At 38.5% G+C, this 20,702-nt stretch overlaps 1 protein-coding gene across 1 annotated transcript in view; it reads right to left on the bottom strand.

Annotated features, from left to right (window-relative positions):
• Nucleotides 1-20,702, bottom strand: part of FER (FER tyrosine kinase) — a 414,063-nt gene that overhangs the window by 7,232 nt on the left and 386,129 nt on the right. The window contains exon 17 of the mRNA XM_019653135.1: nucleotides 3,135-3,289. Within this exon, the coding sequence (XP_019508680.1) occupies nucleotides 3,135-3,289 (155 nt within the window). The remainder of the gene's footprint in view (nucleotides 1-3,134; nucleotides 3,290-20,702) is intronic.

Raw genomic sequence — 20,702 nt, 5'->3', positions numbered from 1 at the left:
GATTTTCATTCTCAAGGTCCATCATGTTGTTGCAAATGGCAAGATTTCATTCTTTTTTATGGCTGAGTAGTGTTCTCTTGTGTCTACACATGTGTACCACCTTTTCCTTATTCATTCATGTATCAATGAACATTTAGGTCGTTTCCATATCTTGGCTATTGCAAATAATGCTACAATGAACATGGGGCGATTATATCTCTTCAAAATAGTGATTTCATTTCCTTCAGATAAATACCCAGAAGTGGAATTGCTGGATTATATGGTAATTCTATTTTTAATTTTTTGATGAACCTTCATACTATTTGACACAGGGGCTGTCGTTTCCCCACATCCTTGTGGAGCACTTGCTATGTCTTCTGGATAGTAGCTATTCTAACAGGTGTGATTTGGTAACTCACTGTGGTTTTGATTTGCATTTTCCTGATGATTAGTGATGTTGAGCATCTTTTCATGTGCCTCTTGGCCACTTGTATGCTTTTTTATTGGATTATTTTTTGCTATTGTATGCGTTCTTTATATAGTTTGGATATTAACCCATTATCAGATATACAACTTGCAAATATTTTCTCCCATTCAGTAGGTTACCATTTCATTTTGTTGATAATTTACTGTGCAAAAGCTTTTTAATTTGAGGTAGTCTGTCTTGCTTATATTTGCTTTTGTTGTCTTTGTTTTTGGTGTCAGATGCAAACATCCTTGTCAACACTCATAGAAATGCAACAAATTTTTGTATATTGATTTTGTATCCTTCAGCTTTGCTGAATTTCTTAATTAGTTCTAACAGTTTCTGATGAGGTCTTTAAGATACACACACATTTGTTGTATATATACATATAGATGTATATCACATCATGTACTGAACCACTGTTACATCCCTATATTAATCTCGATCATGGTGTATAATTCTTTAATGTATTGAATTCAATTTTTTAACCTACCCTGACACCATACTTCGGCAGTATTTCACTGCTCTGAGTTAAGAAATGACCCTTAGAAATGAGGCAAAATCTTACCAATCATAAAATGATATTTGAATAAAACATGAAAGAAGATAATGACTTTCATAAGACACATATTTTCACCTGTTAAAAATGCTAAGATTTAGATACGATCTTCAGTAATTTTATCTCTGAGAGCTAAGGAACTTCTCAGGGTTGCTATAATACATGTAGACCCTCATTAGATTGAGTAATAAATATTCCAACCTCCTTCCTCACACACTGTTAAAATCTCTCCCTCTTTGTCATCTAAGTTCTGCATTTAATAATATTACAGACTGCTAAAAAATGAGCTCACCCTCACTGCCAATCACAGATCTTCATGCCTGTCTTTATTATTCAAAATGCTTTAGGGAAATATAGGTGCAAAATGGTGGTGTAGGTGGCTGCTGAACTCGCTCCCTCCCAAGACCACATCAAATGTACACCTATATTTAGAGCAATTCCTTGTAAGAGACAGTGAGCCAACTGAACAGCTTCTGCACAGCAAGCAAGAGCGAGGGACTGCATAGAGAAGGCCGTGGAACCATGAGAGCTCTCAGGAGCTAAGGCAACAACCCAGAACCAGAGGAACCAGTGAGTGCCGTTGTTTACATTTCCCCTGCCTGTGTATAGTGGGCGGAAGCTCCATCCAGGTGCTCTGGCCAACCTGCAGGGCACTGACGTGTCCCCAACCACCCCTCCTGGAGCTAGATCCAGAAAAAACAGGAGGGTGCTATAGCATGCATACAAGGGGCCTCTCCAGCCAGACACTGACCCAGTGATTAAAGCAGGGTGCTGCTTCACGCACCCACTGAGCTCCACACACAAGGGGCTCCCCCACAAAGAGAGTGCAGAGCAAACAAAATGCTGCAGTACCCAGCTGCAGGGCTGCCCTGCGTGGATGGAGTGGGGTACAGATGCAAGGCTGCCCCTGAAAAGGTGGCAATAGTAGGGCTTTGAGGTGCAGGCAGAGTGACCCAGCCCAGGCCCTGTGACTGCAGGCAATTAAAACAACAGGGCACCCACGCAGGGCTGTTGGTGTGGAGTGAGAGGGGCGTACTGAGTGCACGAGGAGCTGCACAGCTCGGAGAGGGAGCAGAGCTGGTACAGTGTGGCTGTGCACATGCAGGCACCACATGAGCCGACCACCACCACAGCCATCCTGCCCAAACCATCAACACACAGTCTACACAGACACCGCTTTCAAGACTGGGAAGGATAACTATTCTATCCAACTCCTAGGAACAAAGTCACAAACAACACGGTGAACTGTACTAACTGCCACTGAATTGCTCACTTTAAAATGGTTAACTTTGTTATTTGAAAATCACTTCAATTTGAAAAAGCTTTATTTGTCTCTAATTTAGGCATTTATAAATGCCTGATTTTTCATGCTCAAGTAATTTTTCATTTTAAATAAAAAAATCACTTTGTATTTTAATTTAATACATACTACACCTGCTCACCAACCCATGGCTCATATGCTGCTTCCCTTAATGAAAATGTAATTTCTAATTTCACGTAAAGCATTATTTTTTTTTAAGTTCTTGAGCTGTTACCCATCTTGTTACGGCCCATTTCACCCCATCCACAGATAATGCATACCGTATTTATTTCCAATTACAATGACACATAAAAATTTACATGAAAAAAATCCCTGCTGTTTTAAAATGTAACTGCCATCTCTCTCTTCCCACAAGATTTATACAAGTTCCAGAGACTGAGATGCTAAGAAACTACAGAACTGACTGGCTTAATATTTTAGGAACTTAACATTAGATGAGGTTATTGGTCAAATTATAAGACATTCAAAAGAAATGGTCCAGAGCCACAGCAATTCTTTTTTTACTCTGTGTATAATTTGACTCTTTTTATCCAAAAAATGATTTTTATTTTAGTAAGAGAAACTCTCAGATGTATACTCATTTAAAAGTGCTTGTAAGTGTATCCACCTTTCAAATTGAGCACTCTTACATATAGAAATCTTATCAATAAGGTCAATGAATTAAGTCTGTGCTCATGTTTAAGTGCAAAGTATGAACATTTATACATCAATCTAACTTGGCTCTGCTTTACCCCTGTAACTTTGCTTGTGAATGTTTTGTTCTGATGGAGTCCAATTCTTACCACCAAAAAGAAAGAGCCCGATCTTACCATAATTCAGAGCTTCTGGTGCTGTCCATTTAATGGGAATCTGTTTTAAGCCAGAAGATGAATATACTCCACCATCCTCTTGACGCGACATTCCAAAGTCACTGATTTTCAGAACATTATTTTCACCTACCAGGCAGTTTCTTGCAGCAAGATCCCTAAGTTACAACAAGACACAGAAAACACCCATTAAAACCAATTGAAAGCTGCTTTTACATTTATGACTTCGCCACTTTGCATTTTTACATTTGCAATGTATTTATAATGAAGTTAAGAATGCTTGTGATTTACCAGTCTTTCCCATCTTTTCTGTCACAGGTAAAAACCATCCACAAGAATATTTGCATATGGAACAGGCCACATGCTAGTTTTCTAGGTGCCACACATATTTCCATTTAAATAGAAAAACACTGATTCTAGAGTTAAGAGAAAAATCATAGAGGAGAGGCGAGGCAGACCTGGCATTATTTCTCCCGGCTCTCCAATACTGTCCAACAGAAGCTGTGATGACGAAATGTTCTCTGTGCTGTCCAATAGGTAGCCAGTGGCCACATGTGACGACTGAATGGTTGCAGTGGGGCTAGCTAGTATGATTAAGAAACTGAATATTTTATTTACTTTTAGTTAATTAAGTTTACATAGTTGCCTGTCACTACTGAGTAGCCTTGGGCAGTGTAGCCTAGAGCTTCCCAACACTTTTTCCATTGCATCTGGGCCAGGCAAACTCTACATGATGGTCTGGCTTTGTCTCTCTCTCCCACCTAATCTTGTTCCCCTCTCTCCATACTTTGCTATATTCCAGACATACTGGGCTTCCTTTTGTCCCTAAATGCAGGAAAAGCCCCCTAAACGTGATGTGCTTATTTCCACTATAGGGCCTTTGCATTTAGCTATTCCCTTTGTCTGGACTGCTCTCCTAGACATTTGCATAGCGGGCTTCTCTTCATCCATTCTTAGATCAAATGGCCTGTCTTCAGAGAAGACGGCCCTGACCACCCTTATCTGATAAAGAAGACAACAATAAGCAAAACAGACCAAGTCCCTACTCTAATTCTAGTGAGGATAACATTCAATAATCAAGTTCAAATAGACACACACACAGACTATGAGCTACTATGTGGAGAAAGGATTGGTGGAGCCAGAGAGCCAGTTAGGAGACAATTTCAGGAGTCGAGGAGAGGGAACCATCACCTCCACTAAGATAAAAGTGGTGGAGTTGGTCAGAAGCTGTCAGATTCAAAATATATTTTGAAAGTATAATCAATAGGATTTGGGGATAAATTGATGCGGAGTAGGAGAAAAATAGTCAGGATGACCCCAAGATATTTTGGCCTAACCAACTGGAAGAACGGAGCTGACATTTATTGAAATGGGGGAGACAAGGTGGAGGACCAAATTCACAGAGTGTTGCAGAGACAGCCAGTTGCCTCCAAATGTGCATTTCCTCCTCTTTTGTAGTAAAATAATCCAGAATTTAGCTGAATATACTGCCATCCAGTGAAAAACTTCTATACTTCTCAACCTCCTCTGTAACTGCACATGGCCATAATCTAAGTTTTGGCCAATTAGATATAAGCAGAAGAATTGTCTAGAATTTCTAGGAAGTTTCTTTAAAAGAAAGGGGAAGTACCATGACATTTCTCCCTGCTGTTAACACAAAGAGAAAGCATAGTAAAGTTGGAAAAGCACTGATAAGGAGCCAAGGACTGCCATATATGCTTTAGCCTGCCTACCTCTGGATTTTTTTTTTTTAATGTGTAAGAGAAATTTCTATGTCATTCAAGCAATTTTTGTTTCTTAGTTTTTCTTTGCTTGGTGTGTTGTAATATGCAGTCAAAAGAAATCCAATATTGGGGGGGGAAGGGTGTTCAGAGACATTGAGTCATTAGCTATCCGAGAGGCTGAGTAGGCAGTTGGGTATATTAGTCTGGAGGTCAGAAGAGAGGTCTAAGAGTTGTCAGCTTTCAGATGGTATTTGAAGCTAAGGGATTGGAAAATGCTTTCACCTAGAGCAGCGGTTCTCAACCTGTGGGTCGCGACCCCTTTGGGGGTCGAACGACCCTTTCACAGGGGTCGCCTAAAACCATCAGAAAACAAAAAGATATTTACATTACGATTCATAACAGTAGCAAAATTACAGTTATAGAGTAGCAACAAAAATAATTTTATGGTTGGAGGTCACCACAACGAGGAACTATATTAAGGGGTCGCGGCATTAGGAAGGTTGAGAACTGCTGGTCTAAGAGTGAGGGTAGAGGAGAAAAATAGGTGTTCAAGGACTAAGCCCTAGAGTACGCCATCATTTAGAGAAGGATTGAAGGAGACTGAGAAGGAACAGCAAGTGAGGCAGGAGGGAAACCAAGAGAGAGGTCAGTATCCTGGAATCCAAGTGAGGAAAGCTTTTCAAGAGGAATAGCAGTCAAATCTGTCAGCTACTGCTGAGAAGACAAGAAAGATGGGGACTATGAACTGGCCATTGGATTTGGTAACAGAATTTAATGAGACGTTGACAAGAGCAATTTCAGTGGAGTGATGGGCATAGAAGCATGATTGGAGCATGTTCAAAGAGAATGAGAAAAAAGAAGTAGAGATAGTAAGTTTAGATATCTTCAATAAATGTTATAAAGGGGTACAGAGAAATGGAGAGGTAACTAGAAGGGGATTTCAGATCAAAGGAGTTCTTCCCTCTAATATGGGGACTATTACATGTATATATGCAGATGGTAATAATATTGTACAGAGAGGAAAACTAATGTAGGATGAAAAGGTGACAACTGCAGGTGCGAAGCCCTCCAGAATGTAAGAGGTGATAGAGATGGGATCCATCTGTGTTCAGAGCTGCATTCCCAATGCCCAGAATAGTACTTGACACATTGCAGGTGCTCAAATATTTGCTGAGTGAATATATACAAACCATCTCTTCCTAGGAGCGATCCCTGCGAAAGGCAAGTTGTCTATTCTATGCTTCTTCCTTACTGAGGAATAATCAACTAGTTTCTCTGAGATGGTTTTATATATTTATCTTTCGAATGCATCTCTAAATATCAAACATGACTGAATACTTCCAAAAAATTAAAGTCTACTTTATATGACTGGTCTTACAGCATAGGAACTATCTTGAGCAACTGATATATAAGGACGGTTGACTGGTGATGCTGGTATTTCCTAAGGGTATAAGATTAACTTGGAATTGCTGAACATAACTGATGGTCAGAGAAATACACACACATACATACAAATATTCCAGTGTGGAACTTGGGTGGTAGTATCTGAAGATATTCAGAAAGGAATATGAAATTTTCTGCCTTACTAATTTAAGATTGGCTTTATTCATTAGATCAAATTTCACAATGGAGAATCTCAGAAGCAGCCCAATGCTAAATCTGGCTCACTTCCCAGTGTTTACCTGTAGCATGAGCACCTATTGGAAAAGTGAGGGTCTGGTTTTGCTAGATAAAGTGAGTGACAGTGAAGCTGCTTCATTTATCCTCTTATCTTAACTTGTAAGAAGAACTATCATATTGGCTAAGGACTCCAAGTCGTACTTATGGCATAGCTGGCCAGAATAAATCCTAGCTCTGCCACTTATCATTTGTGTGGCCTTGGCATATTAAGCTTCATTTTACTCATCTAAAAATACAGCTTAGCAGGGTTAAATGAGCTTAAGTTTGTAAAGTGCTAACATATGGCTAAAAATGTCTTAAATCAACTATCATCATCAGTATTCTTATTTCTGTTGTTTATGTATTACTACTACAACTACAAGAGGCCCTTAAACAGTAATATCTAAGTCACTTTTCAAAATAAATTTCTAAGTGTGTCATAATCACAAAATGGGCTGGCACCTGGAAACTCATGGCTACTACAAAGAGGTAGGTTTGTAAAGCATGCTTCCTTCCAAAGATGGAGCTGAAATTATTATTTACATGTTGACAATTTCACAAAGTTATAAAGAATGAGCTAAATGTTCATGGTTTCCACATTATTCTCTTAAATTACCAGCAGAATAAAAATCTTAAGGTCTTCATCTCTGTTGAAATGAGTTCATTTGTCTTTGGAGATAATGAATTTCTTTACATGGTAGGTATGTGAAATTTTCAGTAGGTTATTTCCTTTCTATTACTTTGTTGTATTTCATCACTGTCCAAATCAAGATCCAGAATGATATTTGTGATTATTGACTATTTGACCAATAATTAGATTGTATATTATTTTTTGGAGTTAAAGTTAGGGACTCCCCTGCCTTCACTCATTTCCCAGGATGGGAGAAAAAAACACCACTGTTTAATACCTTCCTGAAAAAGTCACTAAACATTAAATCTATTGTCAGTAAACAAATAAAAGTGATCTGTTGTAGGAATAGTTTTTTTTGTTTTTTGTTTTGTTTTTGTTTTTAATAGGACAAGCACTATGATATAATATATTGCTTAAGTTTTGGACCAGACTATCTTCAAAATCTACCTTCTGAGAGTCCCATCTAGATAAATACCAAAAATAACTCCCTGAAGATTCCTCAAAGGAAAGATACAGGTAGATTCTGGAAAACAGTAATAACTTGCAAAGACAATTGCATGGGAATGAGTTTTCTGTTTTGTAGTTTTCCCTCATTTATCTTGCAGCTCTTCCCTGAATGTGGGTTTCAGTTACATAGCAATACAAGGGAGGTGGCATCAGTGTCTGAAATTCCAACAGAAACTACATCTTTCTGCCCTGAGGAATCAGAAAAGGAGGTCTTTGTGAGCCACAGAGTAGAGGGAAGACCCAGAGAAGAGGATTACCTGGGTTCTTGTGTAAACCTCAGCCTAAGCCCTGAGCTCCACTTGTAAGGGGAAGACCCAAACCCACTTATAGAACTGAACTCATATTTAAAGCACTGCCCATATCTCAAAGTAACCCCTAACTGTCACACACAGTCTTTGGGAACGTAACTGTGATTTGAATTTGTCTATCACTGTGAGGTAGAATTGGGTTGATTGATTACCTGATAAAAGCATAATCTCCAGAGGAATTTAACATTTACAACATCAAGGGCACAATTCAAAAATCAAGGGCACAATTCAAAATTGCTAAACATACAAAGAACAATAAAAATGTTCAATTCTAAAGAGAAAATCAATCAACAAATGCCAACACCATGATAACCAGATATAAAGCAGCTATTATAACTATAATCCATGAAATAAAGGAAAACATACTTGAAATAAATGGAAAAGCAGACATTCTCAGTAAAGAAATAGAAACTATATATATATAAAAAAAGCATAGAAATGTTAAAATATCTGAAATTTTAAAAAGTCACCACATAGACTCAGTAAACTTGAAAATAAACCATATGGTTTATCCAAGCTGAAGAACACAAAGGAAAATAGGAAAATGTGAACAGAACTTCAGGGACCTATAAAATATGAAAAGATAAAAAACACATGTTATTGGAGTCCCAGAATTAGAGGAACAAGAAACCAGGGCAAACAATCTGTTTAAAGAAATAATGACCAAAACATCCTCAAATTTAGTTGAAAGAAATAAAGCTACACATTCAAAAGTTTTTATGAACTCCAAACAGGATAAAAATCAAAGAAAAAAACACCAACACATATCATAATCAAGTGATTCAAATCCAAGGAAAAGAAACAATCTTAATATATACAAAGAATGATTCCAATAATCACAGATTTCTCAAGAGAAATGATGGGAGTCATAAGACAATGGGAAAACATCTTTCATTCGTTAAGATGGCAATTTTTCCCAAGTTGATTTGTAGATTTAATGTACTCCCAACAAAAATTCTAGCAGATGTCTTTGTCAACCCACAATTCTATATCCACCAAAAATATCCTACAGGAATAAGTCAGAACAAAGACATTGTCAGGTGAAAGAAAACTAAGAGAATTCATTGACGACAAACCTACTCTACCCGAAATGCTAGATTTCAGGATGCAGAAACATGATACCAGAAGTTTGAGACATCAGGATAGAAGAAAGCACAACAGGAATGATGAATATGTAGGTTTAAAAATAAAATACTATATTTTTCCTCCTATGTTCCTTAAAATATGACTAAATATTAAAAACATATTACAGAATTATCTGGTGAGATTTTCAATGTCTATAAATGTTACACATATGACAACTACCACATTAAAAGGCTGTGTGTAGGCAAAAGGGCCTACACAGTTGCAAGTTTTCTACATTTTATGTGAAACCGTGCAATATTTAAATAGTCTGTGGAAAGTTAGGTATATGTATCGCAATCTATATAACAACCACTAAAAATGATGTAAAGAGATAGCCAAAAAAATCGAGATAAAATAGAATACTAAAACTATTCAAACATCAGATAGTTAAAGAATCAAATATTTAAAATATCAGTATCAAGAATGAAAACAGGCCATTATTGCTAATTCAACAGACAAAGAAAGGATAAGAAATAAGGCACTATGTTAAACTTTATAACAACAAATTTCAGTTTAGATGAAATGAACATATTCCTTGAAAATAAAACTTAGCGAAATTGACACAAGAAAAAAGAAAAGCTAAATGGCTCTATGTCTACTATTGAAAATAAGTGTGGTTATTAAAAAATTTTCTGAGAAAGCAAACCCCACTGGTTTCATTAGTAAGCTCTATCAAACAATTCAGGGAAGAAATAACATTATGCAAATGTTATAAAAACCTAACTCATTTTATGAGGCCAGTAGAACGAATATAAAACCTGACAAAGATTATCAAAGAAATTACAGAAAAATACCCTCATAAAGACAGGGCCCCAAATATTTTTAAACAAAATATTAAACTAAATCCAAAGATATATAAAAAAGATAACATATCACGACCAAGTATGGTTTATCTTAGTAATGCAATGTTGGTTTAGCATTTGAAAATTAATCAACGTAATTTACTAGATTAACAGAATATAAGATAAAAACCATATGATCACTCCAAATGATGCAGAAAAAACATTTGACACAATTCAGTATCTATTAATGATAAAATGTTCAGCAAACTGAAAATATTGAGGGAACTCCATCAACCTGACAAAGGGCATCTATAAAAAATTCAATCACTAACATGATACTGAAAGGTGAAAGATGAAATTGCTTTCCCCGGAGATCAGACGGCCATTCTTCCCAAATGTATCTATACATGCACTCCCAATCATTATTCTAGCAGTGTCTTTGCAAAATTAAAGAAGCTGATTCTAAAATGGATATAGAAAAGCTAAAGTTCTGGAATAATCAAAACTTTAAGAAGCACAAAGTTGAAGGACTTACCTAACATGATTTAAATCTTACTTCAAAGCTATCGTTATCAATACAGTTCAGGAAAGGCAAAAAGATATTATAGCTCGATGGAGCAGAATAAAGGTCCTGAGATAGATCCACAAAAATATGGTCAGCTGAGTTCTGAAACAGGTACAATGGCACCACAGGGCACACCGCCTGGTCCTACTCAGTGGGCTGCGGGCTCCTTCTTGGGGCCAAATGCAGTTCGTTACTCTTGGTCAGAATGAGCTTCTATTCACTGCAGCATTTTTGTCATTTACAGGATGTCAGTTTTTGTGCATTCCTCAGACTGACACCTGTGCTTCACAAATACATACGCGTACAACTCTGTTGTCATAACTATCTTCGCTGAGCCACCGCGTAAAAGTTTTTCCTCTGAAATGAGGATTCCAGTTCTATGACTGGCCAATCTAAAACTAATTTAGAGATACCTTCAACTCAATGTAAATAACATTTACAGAAAACTTTACTTCCTTTGGGTTGCATTAAGTTCATGTGAATGGAAATAATCTATTTTTGACAATAATCTATTAAAATAAAACCTAGGCATTCAGGCAACAAGCATACACTGCATACTCCCTGCTTGCTTAATATTCTAATAAGCATTAAAGGAGACAAAGAAAAACAGATGATCTCTGGGCTGAGAAGCTGGCAGTCTAATTTGGGAGTTAGGGCAGACATGACACCTTTCCCCCTTTTCTCTCTCTCTTCCTTTCTTTATTGAGCTCAGTATTACCCAACCCCGAGTCCAGTTCTCCAGGAGACACACTGGTGCTCTCTGCCTCTTCACACATGAAACTGCTAGAAAACAAGCCAAGCTGAGCCTGTGTGTAACAGACTGCAAATCTTATAGGAATTCAGAGATAGAAATCTCCTGATAGGCTGGCGCTGTCGTTCACAGGAGGTGTCAGCGAGAGCTGATTCTCACCACACACAGAGGAACTGAACAGCAAATGCTGCCCACTGCCAGACGGACGTGGAAATGTCCCAGTTACGTCTGCCGAGTGATCATATTGGAAGATTCAAAGTCAGACTTTGGAGTGTGTACCAGAGGCGTCTTACAGGTCATACATAATGTGAGACAGGCTAATTAAGGGTAAACTGAGAGCAGAGAGCAGTTCCAGGAAATCGAATGCCAGCAGGCAATGGAGATGAGTGAGTTTTCTTTGCTCTCTGGAAAGCACGCCAGTGAGCAGCTTTCTGGGTGGCGATGTTGCCACTCAGATCAAACACGATGGTAAACCCGGAACAACCTGGCGGCAGCTCCAGGGTTCCTGTTGCCAGGCTGCTTCACTCCAGACATCATTTACGACTTGCAGCAATGACTCCAGTCAGTATGTACCCCTTATATAGGAGTCAGAGAAACACTTGCTTTTTTTTTTTTTTTTTGGTACAAAAACTATTCCTGCTGGGTCTGGATAATACTGAGTCACAAATAACTATTAATATTTAGAAGGAAAAAAACCCCCCTTAAAGCCCTGAGGTTTCCTCACGCTGACTAAAACACAGCATACAACCAATACCCCAGCAAGTAGGGAATAAATGAAGCTTACTAAGTTCTGATAAAAAGAACAGACTTATCATGCTTTATGACTGTACGCCATATCTGTATTTTGAGAGTTGCAAGCACATTTTGAGAGCATTATAGAGTAGTGGTTAAAGGCATCAACTTTATTATTTTTTTTTAAAGATTTTTATTGGGGAATTGGGGGGATGGGAACAGTGCTGGGGAATTGGGGGAAGGGGAACAGACAAGTTGCTGTCGTTTTGCTCTTCAATCTAGTTGTGGAGGACGTTGCTTCACTGGCCCAAGTTGGCACCATCACTGCGCTCTTCTCTGGCGAGGCAGATCAGTCGCCGGCTTCTGGACGGCCGCTCACTGCGGCTGCTGGCCGCTCACGCTGGCTGCTGGCTACATACGGTAGCCCATGGCAACCCACTGCCACAGGGATTGCAGCCTACGCCGTCGCCGGCGACTCATGGCAGCCCAGCTCCAGGTTGAGCTGTTGTTCAGCATCTTAGCTGTAGAGGGCAGTGTCACTGGCCCTCATATGTGGGATCCGAACCGGGGCCCTCTGGCATCCCAAGCGAGTTCTTAACCATCGCGCCACTCGGCCGGCCCAAAGGCATCAACTTTAAAGCACGACTTCATCTATGAGCTCTTGGACCTTTAGCAAGTCACTTACTCTTAACCTCAGTTTTCTCTTCTATAAAATGGGGATAATAATAGTATCTGCCTCAGAGTTGTTGTGATATTTAAGTACGTAAACTGCTTAGCACAGTAATTGGAAAATGGCGAGCACTCAATAAATGTTAGCCACACGCAGATACAAAACAGAAAATCTATCACAGCAAAACTTGAATTTTAGCCACAGAAACCATGTACTGAAAAATTACTAATTTTTTCCCCCTTCTAATTAGGATGAACCATTTGACAGTTTTCTCTTTATATGAATATAAAACCCATTCAATTTAGCTCTCCTATCAACAACTTATACAGCATTTATTACATGTCAGGCACTATTCTAAGCACTTTTCATATATTAAGTCACTTAATTCTTCTAATTACTGTATTTATGATCTTCATTTTTATAAACGATGAAACTGAAGCTCAGAGTTGACTGACTTGCCCAGGGTTGCACAGTCAAGTGGGGAAAGCAGGACTTGAACACCGTCAGCCCAGCCCCATAACCTGCAATTTTAGCTGCCTGCTAAAATGCCTCTCAATACACCTGATAATTCTCCTTCAGAATGTAATAAAACCATGCGCCACTTAATCCATGGCCAATGATTACAACTTTTGAATTTTAAACAACATAAGAGCCAAAATTGATTATGTTTAAGAAAAGAAGTGACACTTCAAGACTCAAAAGAAAACAAACAAACCAGAAAGAGTCTATATAAATAAGCATATAAAAAAATCTGTTTTCTGTAGAGGTCACATGTCACCAACTGCTTTGAAACAATATACATGAGTGTTGTGATGGAAGGAATATAGTATTGCCTGTTTATTGTTGCAACATTTTGTACACATTAATAGAAATAGAACCATAAACTCTCTCACAGAACATACCGGGAAACGAAGGTTGGGCGAGGTGGGGTGCCTTTGGCAACAGAGCTGGCACCTTGGGGACCATTTTATATTGGCCAATACCAAAGCCACTATTTAGCTGACAGTGGTGGGATCGGAGATTAAACAAAAAAAAAAAAAAAAAAAAAAAAAAAAGAGATGACCAGCCAGATTGTTCTGCAAATCACATTTATGTCCACTATGGGATCTACCTTATCTTTCCTTTAAATAAAATACATGTAAATATAAAATCCTCCTACACTTCTCATTTTCCAGTGCACCTCTGATCTCATACAAAGCTTTTCCATTTGTCATATTGGTCCTCGTTGCCTCTCTTCCCTCATAACCTCCCTCATCACATTTCATAGCTCTTTCCCTTGGTGAGCTCTGTGCCTATTATTAACGGGACACTTATTTCTAAAAGAACGGGCCCCAAAGGAAGCCTCGGCTGCAAAACTGAAAATTAGTCCCATTATTAAACTCGGCTGTTTCTCTTCCTGTGAGAAACTGGTGTCACAGACTTCTGGGAGGTGGGAAACAAAAGTACTGCTTCTGTGAATGTGGCAGGAGACCAGGTGTAGAGTGAGGGTCACAGTATGATTTATGGTTTTTTCCCTCAAGGCAGGTCCAATGCCCTATGGGTACATATGGTGAGAGCCCGAGGACTCGCTGTTCTGAGATCCCTCCCTTGCTGCCCGCCAGGACACTTTGAATCTTCAGTATTTGAGCCTCTTTATTTACTTAAAGCCACTGCTAAAATGCAAATCTGTCACCTGTAGGGAATGGGGCACATATTACCACTTACTCACATTTTGGCATACATTATTTGAACAGATGATTGACCAGATATCATATAAAGTCTTAAGGGAATGGGATGATAGGTATGTTCTAAAAGTGAGAAAAAAAGAGAAAGGGAAAATTAAATCCTACAGGGCTAAGGAGGGAAGCCCTGGGTAGGGTATGCAGTGGGCTCTTATGGAAACAGTGAACATGGACACCGGGTGAGTATTTAAGGGTGTAACAGGGCATTGGGTGGTGGCAGCAATGCAGATATAACTTCTAAAATAATTGTCTAGGGCCAGCTCTAGTGCATTTACTCTAAACCAGGTTACCTTTTCAATAGCAGAGAAAGCTCACACGTGAAGCTTGGACGCCTCAACCCCTGAAGCTTCTTATACTGGAGTGATGCTCCACGGGCTGCACTCTGCGAGAAACGGGCCTGTGGCGATTTCCTCCAATGAGGCTGCTGCCCGGTAGCTAGGACATGTAACAACCACGTCCTTGGCTGAAATCGCTGAGTGAATAAGAACCATTTATGGAAATGACTGTAGGTCATCCGCCTTTACTTAAATATGGACATGTTCAGCACGTATAGAAGTGCTTGCTGCTTTTGGCTCTTTCATCTCCTTTCCTTGGGCAACTTCCCCTATTAGAGAATTCTAGTTGGGCGTGCATAAGGACAAACTCCACACATTCCTTTATTTAGCTCAGAAACCAAATTCCTAGACAGTTAGCTAAAGAAAGGAAGCTCATACTAAATATGGTTATTGAAAAAAAATTCAGAGCCAAACACACTTGCTTCCATCCTAAATTTACCTGAAAAACCCAAGGGGACCTTTGTTTGTATTTAGCTACTGTTATTAATCTGGATGCTTTACAGTTTTATGAAATGGATACTCTATTTGCATAGTCAGATATGAATCTCTCTCATCATTGTATTCTGCTCTCATCTGTGGGCCACATTGTGAAATGAGACACAAAATCTCTAGAGACTATCTCTGGGTACAAATTTTAAACAAATATTGATCTAACGTTAAATCTCTTAGCAAATAAAGAATCTCGTCTAGAGGAAGGGGTCGGGGGAGAGGACAAATTAAAAGACAGTAATGGAAGCTAAATGTTTAAGTCTCTTTAGTTCACAGAAATATACCAAATCCCAACGGGCAATTCAATGACAAAACCGAGCTCTGTCTTAAGCATGCACATTGAAGGCCAATAGCTGTCTGAGGTCGCCACAAAATGCTGGGCAAAGACTGGCCTCCGAAGTCAGCCTCAGTACTAATGGAAGGAGCCTTTTGTTCTAAAAGACTTCTGGAAGGGAGGTTTAAAAAATATCCACCCACTCGCATTCTGAGAATATGAGGAGTGAACACAGAAGCTAGTTGCATGAGTGACAAATGATATAACTTAAGATGTTATATTTGGATGCGTAAGTTACACTGCGCAACAGACAGAAAAAAAATGAAAAAACCACTCCTTATTGAATAGCTATCATAATAGCCGTCATTTATCGAGTGCTCTATGCGTGCCAGGTACTGTTTCAAATGTTTTTCACATGACCCATTTTCTGTCAATATTCAACTTCCTGCATCCTAATCTGAACAGTAAATACATTTCAGATTTTTCCAGAAATTACAATGGAAATATTTCCACTGCTGGGAGTTCTGCTTTAGAGATTGGGAACAGAGTTCCCACCAGTGTTTTCCTTAACAAGCTGTGTGAGTACATTACACATCATTTTCCTGGACCTTGAAAATGAGAGCAGCAGCTATTGACTCTTCTGAGTATGTGGGCTCCTGTATAATGTCAAACAATTTTATGACTCCTTTGTACTCCACCCTGATGCGAGTAGTATGTTTTATAACGGCTGACAGAGAAAAAATACAACATGATGAAAAGCTACTAAGAATATTTGAAACACATATGATTATTAATCACAAGAGTAAAAAAGCACCTCGTGTAGATATATACAAGATATTATCCGGTCTCAAATGATGCTTGATACACACTTGGAATGCTTGTATGAATAATAATTTGGAGGAACCAAGGATGCTTGGTCTACCAGTTGGTAGTTAGCATATGGTCCTTTCAACTCTACGATTCTGTATGCTCTAGGTCTTCCTGTAACTGGCTGGATGAATCTAGCCACAGAGTGGTGCCAGATGGTCCTGCCAAAGAGTTTCCTACATTTCCAGTGCAACAGTGAATGTTGGCAGCTAATGAATGGAAAACAGCCATCTTGTAGGGTAAGCTACAAGAGTGCCACTCCAGGTAGTCCCACCTACCCCAAAGCCAAACTATAGCAATGCAGGTATCCTCCAGCTTGCCTCTGCTGAATAACTGTGGGCGACAACCAAGAAAACACACGTCCGCACTCTATCAGAATAACAGTAACTAGTTATTAAGTACCTAGTACGTGTCAGGCATGATACCAGTAGCTTTACCTATTATCCCCAATACCTATTTGACGTGTAGCGATCTCTATTATACCTACAGAGAAACTGAGGCTCAGAGATTAAATCACTTGCCCAAGAACTCACAGCTAATAAGTGGTTGAATATGGAATTCGTCTTGCTCCAAAGTCCATGTTCTTTCAATATTCTACAATGCTGAGTATTCTTTTGGTTCTTTGAAATATTGTTCATATTTGCAACCCCTGAGTAAACAGATTACTATCATTTTGTTCCTGAGATTTGATCTCTTCCCCATTTAAATTTAATGAAATAGAGCTCCTGACTCAGTGCTTAGGTTATGCAACATAGGATATAGTGAGAAGACTAAAATCTGCATTACTTTTTCTATTCTGGATAAAGTCAGATAACAGTTCCTCCATAATCATTTGCCATGGTTTATACTTTAATGATATGCTATACATACTCACACTGGGCTCTAAATTAAGATATAAAAGGCACATAGAGGAGCAGAGCAACTGTGTAATTTGTGATGTACAAGGTGCCACAATGAGCCTCAAGCTCATTTAAGTTTTTACAGTCTGCAAAATGTTCCGCTACTAATGAACAAACACACGCTAATTATGGTGGAATGTACCTCGATTTAGATACTGAGTGAGTTATCTAACACAGTGGGTTAACTCTTTGAGGGATTAACCTGTGTAACAGATGCCATTGACTCTGCACTTCGTTGAGAGGGTCAGTCATGGACTATATCCCCCAAATGCTCTGCCCCCCAATTCTCCCAAGCAGATGACTTGCACTTTTGTGTGTGGTTTGGTGATGCCTAATAGACTCTTAGGCCATCCTCTTAGGCAGGTGGGAAGACAGCCTCATCTGGCATACTAACATACAAAGTGTCTTTAATACAGTGTGTGAGCCCCTATGTACAGAGGGGACATATCCAATCATATTTATTTTACTGTGGCACCAGGATCCTGTTAATGGAAAACACTTTTCAGTATTTATAAGAATTCAAGAGAAGCAATGACTTTCTTTCGTCTATCTCAACAGTGCTTTCCTTGCTTCCCATTTACATTCTCTTAAAATGAAATTTTCATTATTCCCATTTCAATTTCTAATGTTGTTTTCTATGTTTATGAAGTGATATCCCAGGTGACTTTATAATAAATTTTCCTTGAGTCCTATGATTGTTTTCAGTGTATGAAATCCAAATAGGAGAGTCTAAGTTATGAACACAGGTCTATTTTATAATAATTCATTTTTATTTTGAAACAAAGATCTGAAATTCAATTTCTTTTCTGTCTATATTTTCTTTCCATAGTCAGGAGAGCTTGCTTTATCTTTGTTCAATTTTAATTCTGTATTATGTTTGATAAGACCTTATTTTTGTATTATAGTAAGACTCGATTTCATATATGGAACTATTTTTCTCTTCTTGTAGTTTTACAAAAGTTTTAAAAAATATTCACCAAATGCCCTGCTATGATTAGTTGTTATTCATTCTGTGATTCTTTGATGTAATCCACACAAAATCTGCATTTTGCATTCATGAAGGATTGATTACTTGTCTGAGCAAATACTAACTTTGCAAATATATCTGTCCTTTTGGTCTCAATGAAATTTGCATTTACCAAGTTGCAAACCACAGTTACATAAAAGTGTCTGAAAGGCTCAAGGTGAACAACAAAATAATTTAATAACTGTAAAGCCTAGCATGCTTAAAGGGTTCCACAGAACTTGGCAAATTACAGTGATCTCCAAATGAGCAGAGGACAATGTGACAGCAGCTTAACAGCAATCGGCAACAGTGTGCAGCCATGGAGGCAAATCAAAGGGACTATTACAGAATCTTGGTAAAATTACATGTGGAACTTGTAACTTAAGTTCCCCATATGTGGAAACTTAACTGGGACACAGGATTTTTACATTCCATAAAATACTAAATTGTCATTTCAGTGCCATGAACTGAATCTTAGCTAATATTAGGTAATAGTTGGGCCTTTTAGGATTATCCAAAGTATTTTTAACAAAGTAATCAGGAGCTACATTTGCAAATAAACTTTTCTTATTAAGATCTTATTTTGGCAGAAATCGTTATCAATCTGACATAAAACACATGTCACAAGACAATATACGAATACAACTTAGACTATGAGGCCCAACACATTTAAAAACAATGATGGCGGAGAAAAGAGATGAAATCGTTGTTGATTATTTGATCCAGGAACTAAGGAGACACTAAATCGCTTATTAAACAGATGAGCTCCTGTGTCCTAAGAACATGATATTCTATGGTTACTGCTTGTCATGCACAAAAACCTTTACTATTTTATACCAAAAAGACATACTTTTTACTTTGTACTTTTTGAAAGTACAATTTCATTAATCTTATAATTACAGAATCTGCTTCTAAAAGTACACAAAACAGGGCATACACACATGTATCCATACATGCATACATATGAACATTTCAACCAGTCAGTCCACCAGGGGTTCAGCGTCCCTTCATTAAGGTCTTACTAGGTACCAGGTTCTCTGCTGTGTGCTGCAGATAAAGATCACCTAATTCCTACCCTGAAGGAGTTCAATTTTACAAGAAGAGAGAGCTGTGTGAGCACATAAATTACCATCTTGGAAATGACAAGTTTGAAGGTTAGGAGTAGGCTCTCAGAGACAAGTGTAGTGTAGTATAAAAATATGGCCACAATATTTTATACTTCTTCATCCCTTGTATCTAGACCAACTTTGTGACTTTAATGGTTAGAATGTGGCAGAAGTGATATGTTGAAGTTCGGGAAGGGAGGCCTGAAGAGGCCTTGCAACTTCCACTGTTGTCTCTCTGGAACACTCCTGACATCATGTAAAGAAGCCTGGGTGAGAAACCATAGAGAGAGGAAGGGGGGCCCAGCTTACAGTCAGCAAGAAGGCCCTAGTCTGTAAGTGAGATATTAGACCCTCCAGCCCTAGCCAAGCTCCTAGATGACTAAAGGCAGCTAAATAACCCCAGGGGAAAAGAGCGAAAACCCCTTCAGTTGCCACTCGCGTCCTAGCCCGAACGGACAGAACAAAATAAGAAATGGTGGTTGTTTTAAGCCACTATGTTTGCGATAGCATTTTATGTAGGGCTAGATAGTTGGTACAGCACATTTATTAACAGTAATGAAAATGACAGCTCAATAGCAAGAACGGGCAGGGCAGAGCTGGTGAAGAGACCAAAAAAAAAAAAAAATCCCTGCTCATGAAGTTCTGAAGCTGTCATCTGCTTCTTTCCTCCACACCTAACAGAAAACTGCTGCAGGCACCTGCTCATTGGTGCAAAAATTTCTCCTGGCTTGGCTTCTGATTTTTGCCTTTGAACATCTAGCTTTTTAATGGGCTACAAACCAGAATTTCCCCTCTTTCAATGTTTATTTATTTATTTTCTGCACTAATGACTGCCAGGCTATTTGAGGGGTAGCTCTTGGGATATACCTTTGCCCCCAGCAAGGAAACTACCACAGGGTTCTACCCAGTCTCAAGCTTCTGCACTACCACTTCTAATCTAATATAAAGACAAGAAAAGTAAATTTGAAACACCTGGCATACGGAAACTGATTTAGAGGTAAACTTCTCTGAGATGCTTTGAGGGAAATTTGGTATCAGATTAGAGCAAATCACAATAAGTGATATGATTAATGATGACCCTGAGTCATCAATAAAGGTTAACTATTGTGAGTTACACTTGGTTTCAGAAAGCAAAAAAATTTGATAGGCAGTTTATAATTATTTCCATAAAGATACTTAAAATCGAGGAGGAGAAGGCCTAGAGATAAAGCAAATTGATCTGATGCTTTCAAAAGCATGTATTTAGCACTTAGTATTTGCCAGGCACTAGTCTAAGCAAAGAAGTGAGAAAGCAGACTGAAATCATGTCGTCATGGAACTTGTATTCTTCTGGTACAAAGCAGTTAAACGATGCTTTGTCAAATATGACACATCGGAAAGAATTCCTCCAGGACTCAGTCTACATAATGTAAAAAGGGAT

The sequence above is a fragment of the Hipposideros armiger genome, unplaced genomic scaffold (genome assembly GCF_001890085.2).
Source record: "Hipposideros armiger isolate ML-2016 unplaced genomic scaffold, ASM189008v1 scaffold_196, whole genome shotgun sequence".
Taxonomy (NCBI): domain Eukaryota; kingdom Metazoa; phylum Chordata; class Mammalia; order Chiroptera; family Hipposideridae; genus Hipposideros; species Hipposideros armiger.
Note: the sequence above shows the minus strand (reverse complement) of the source record. Positions and strands in the feature narration are given on the sequence as shown.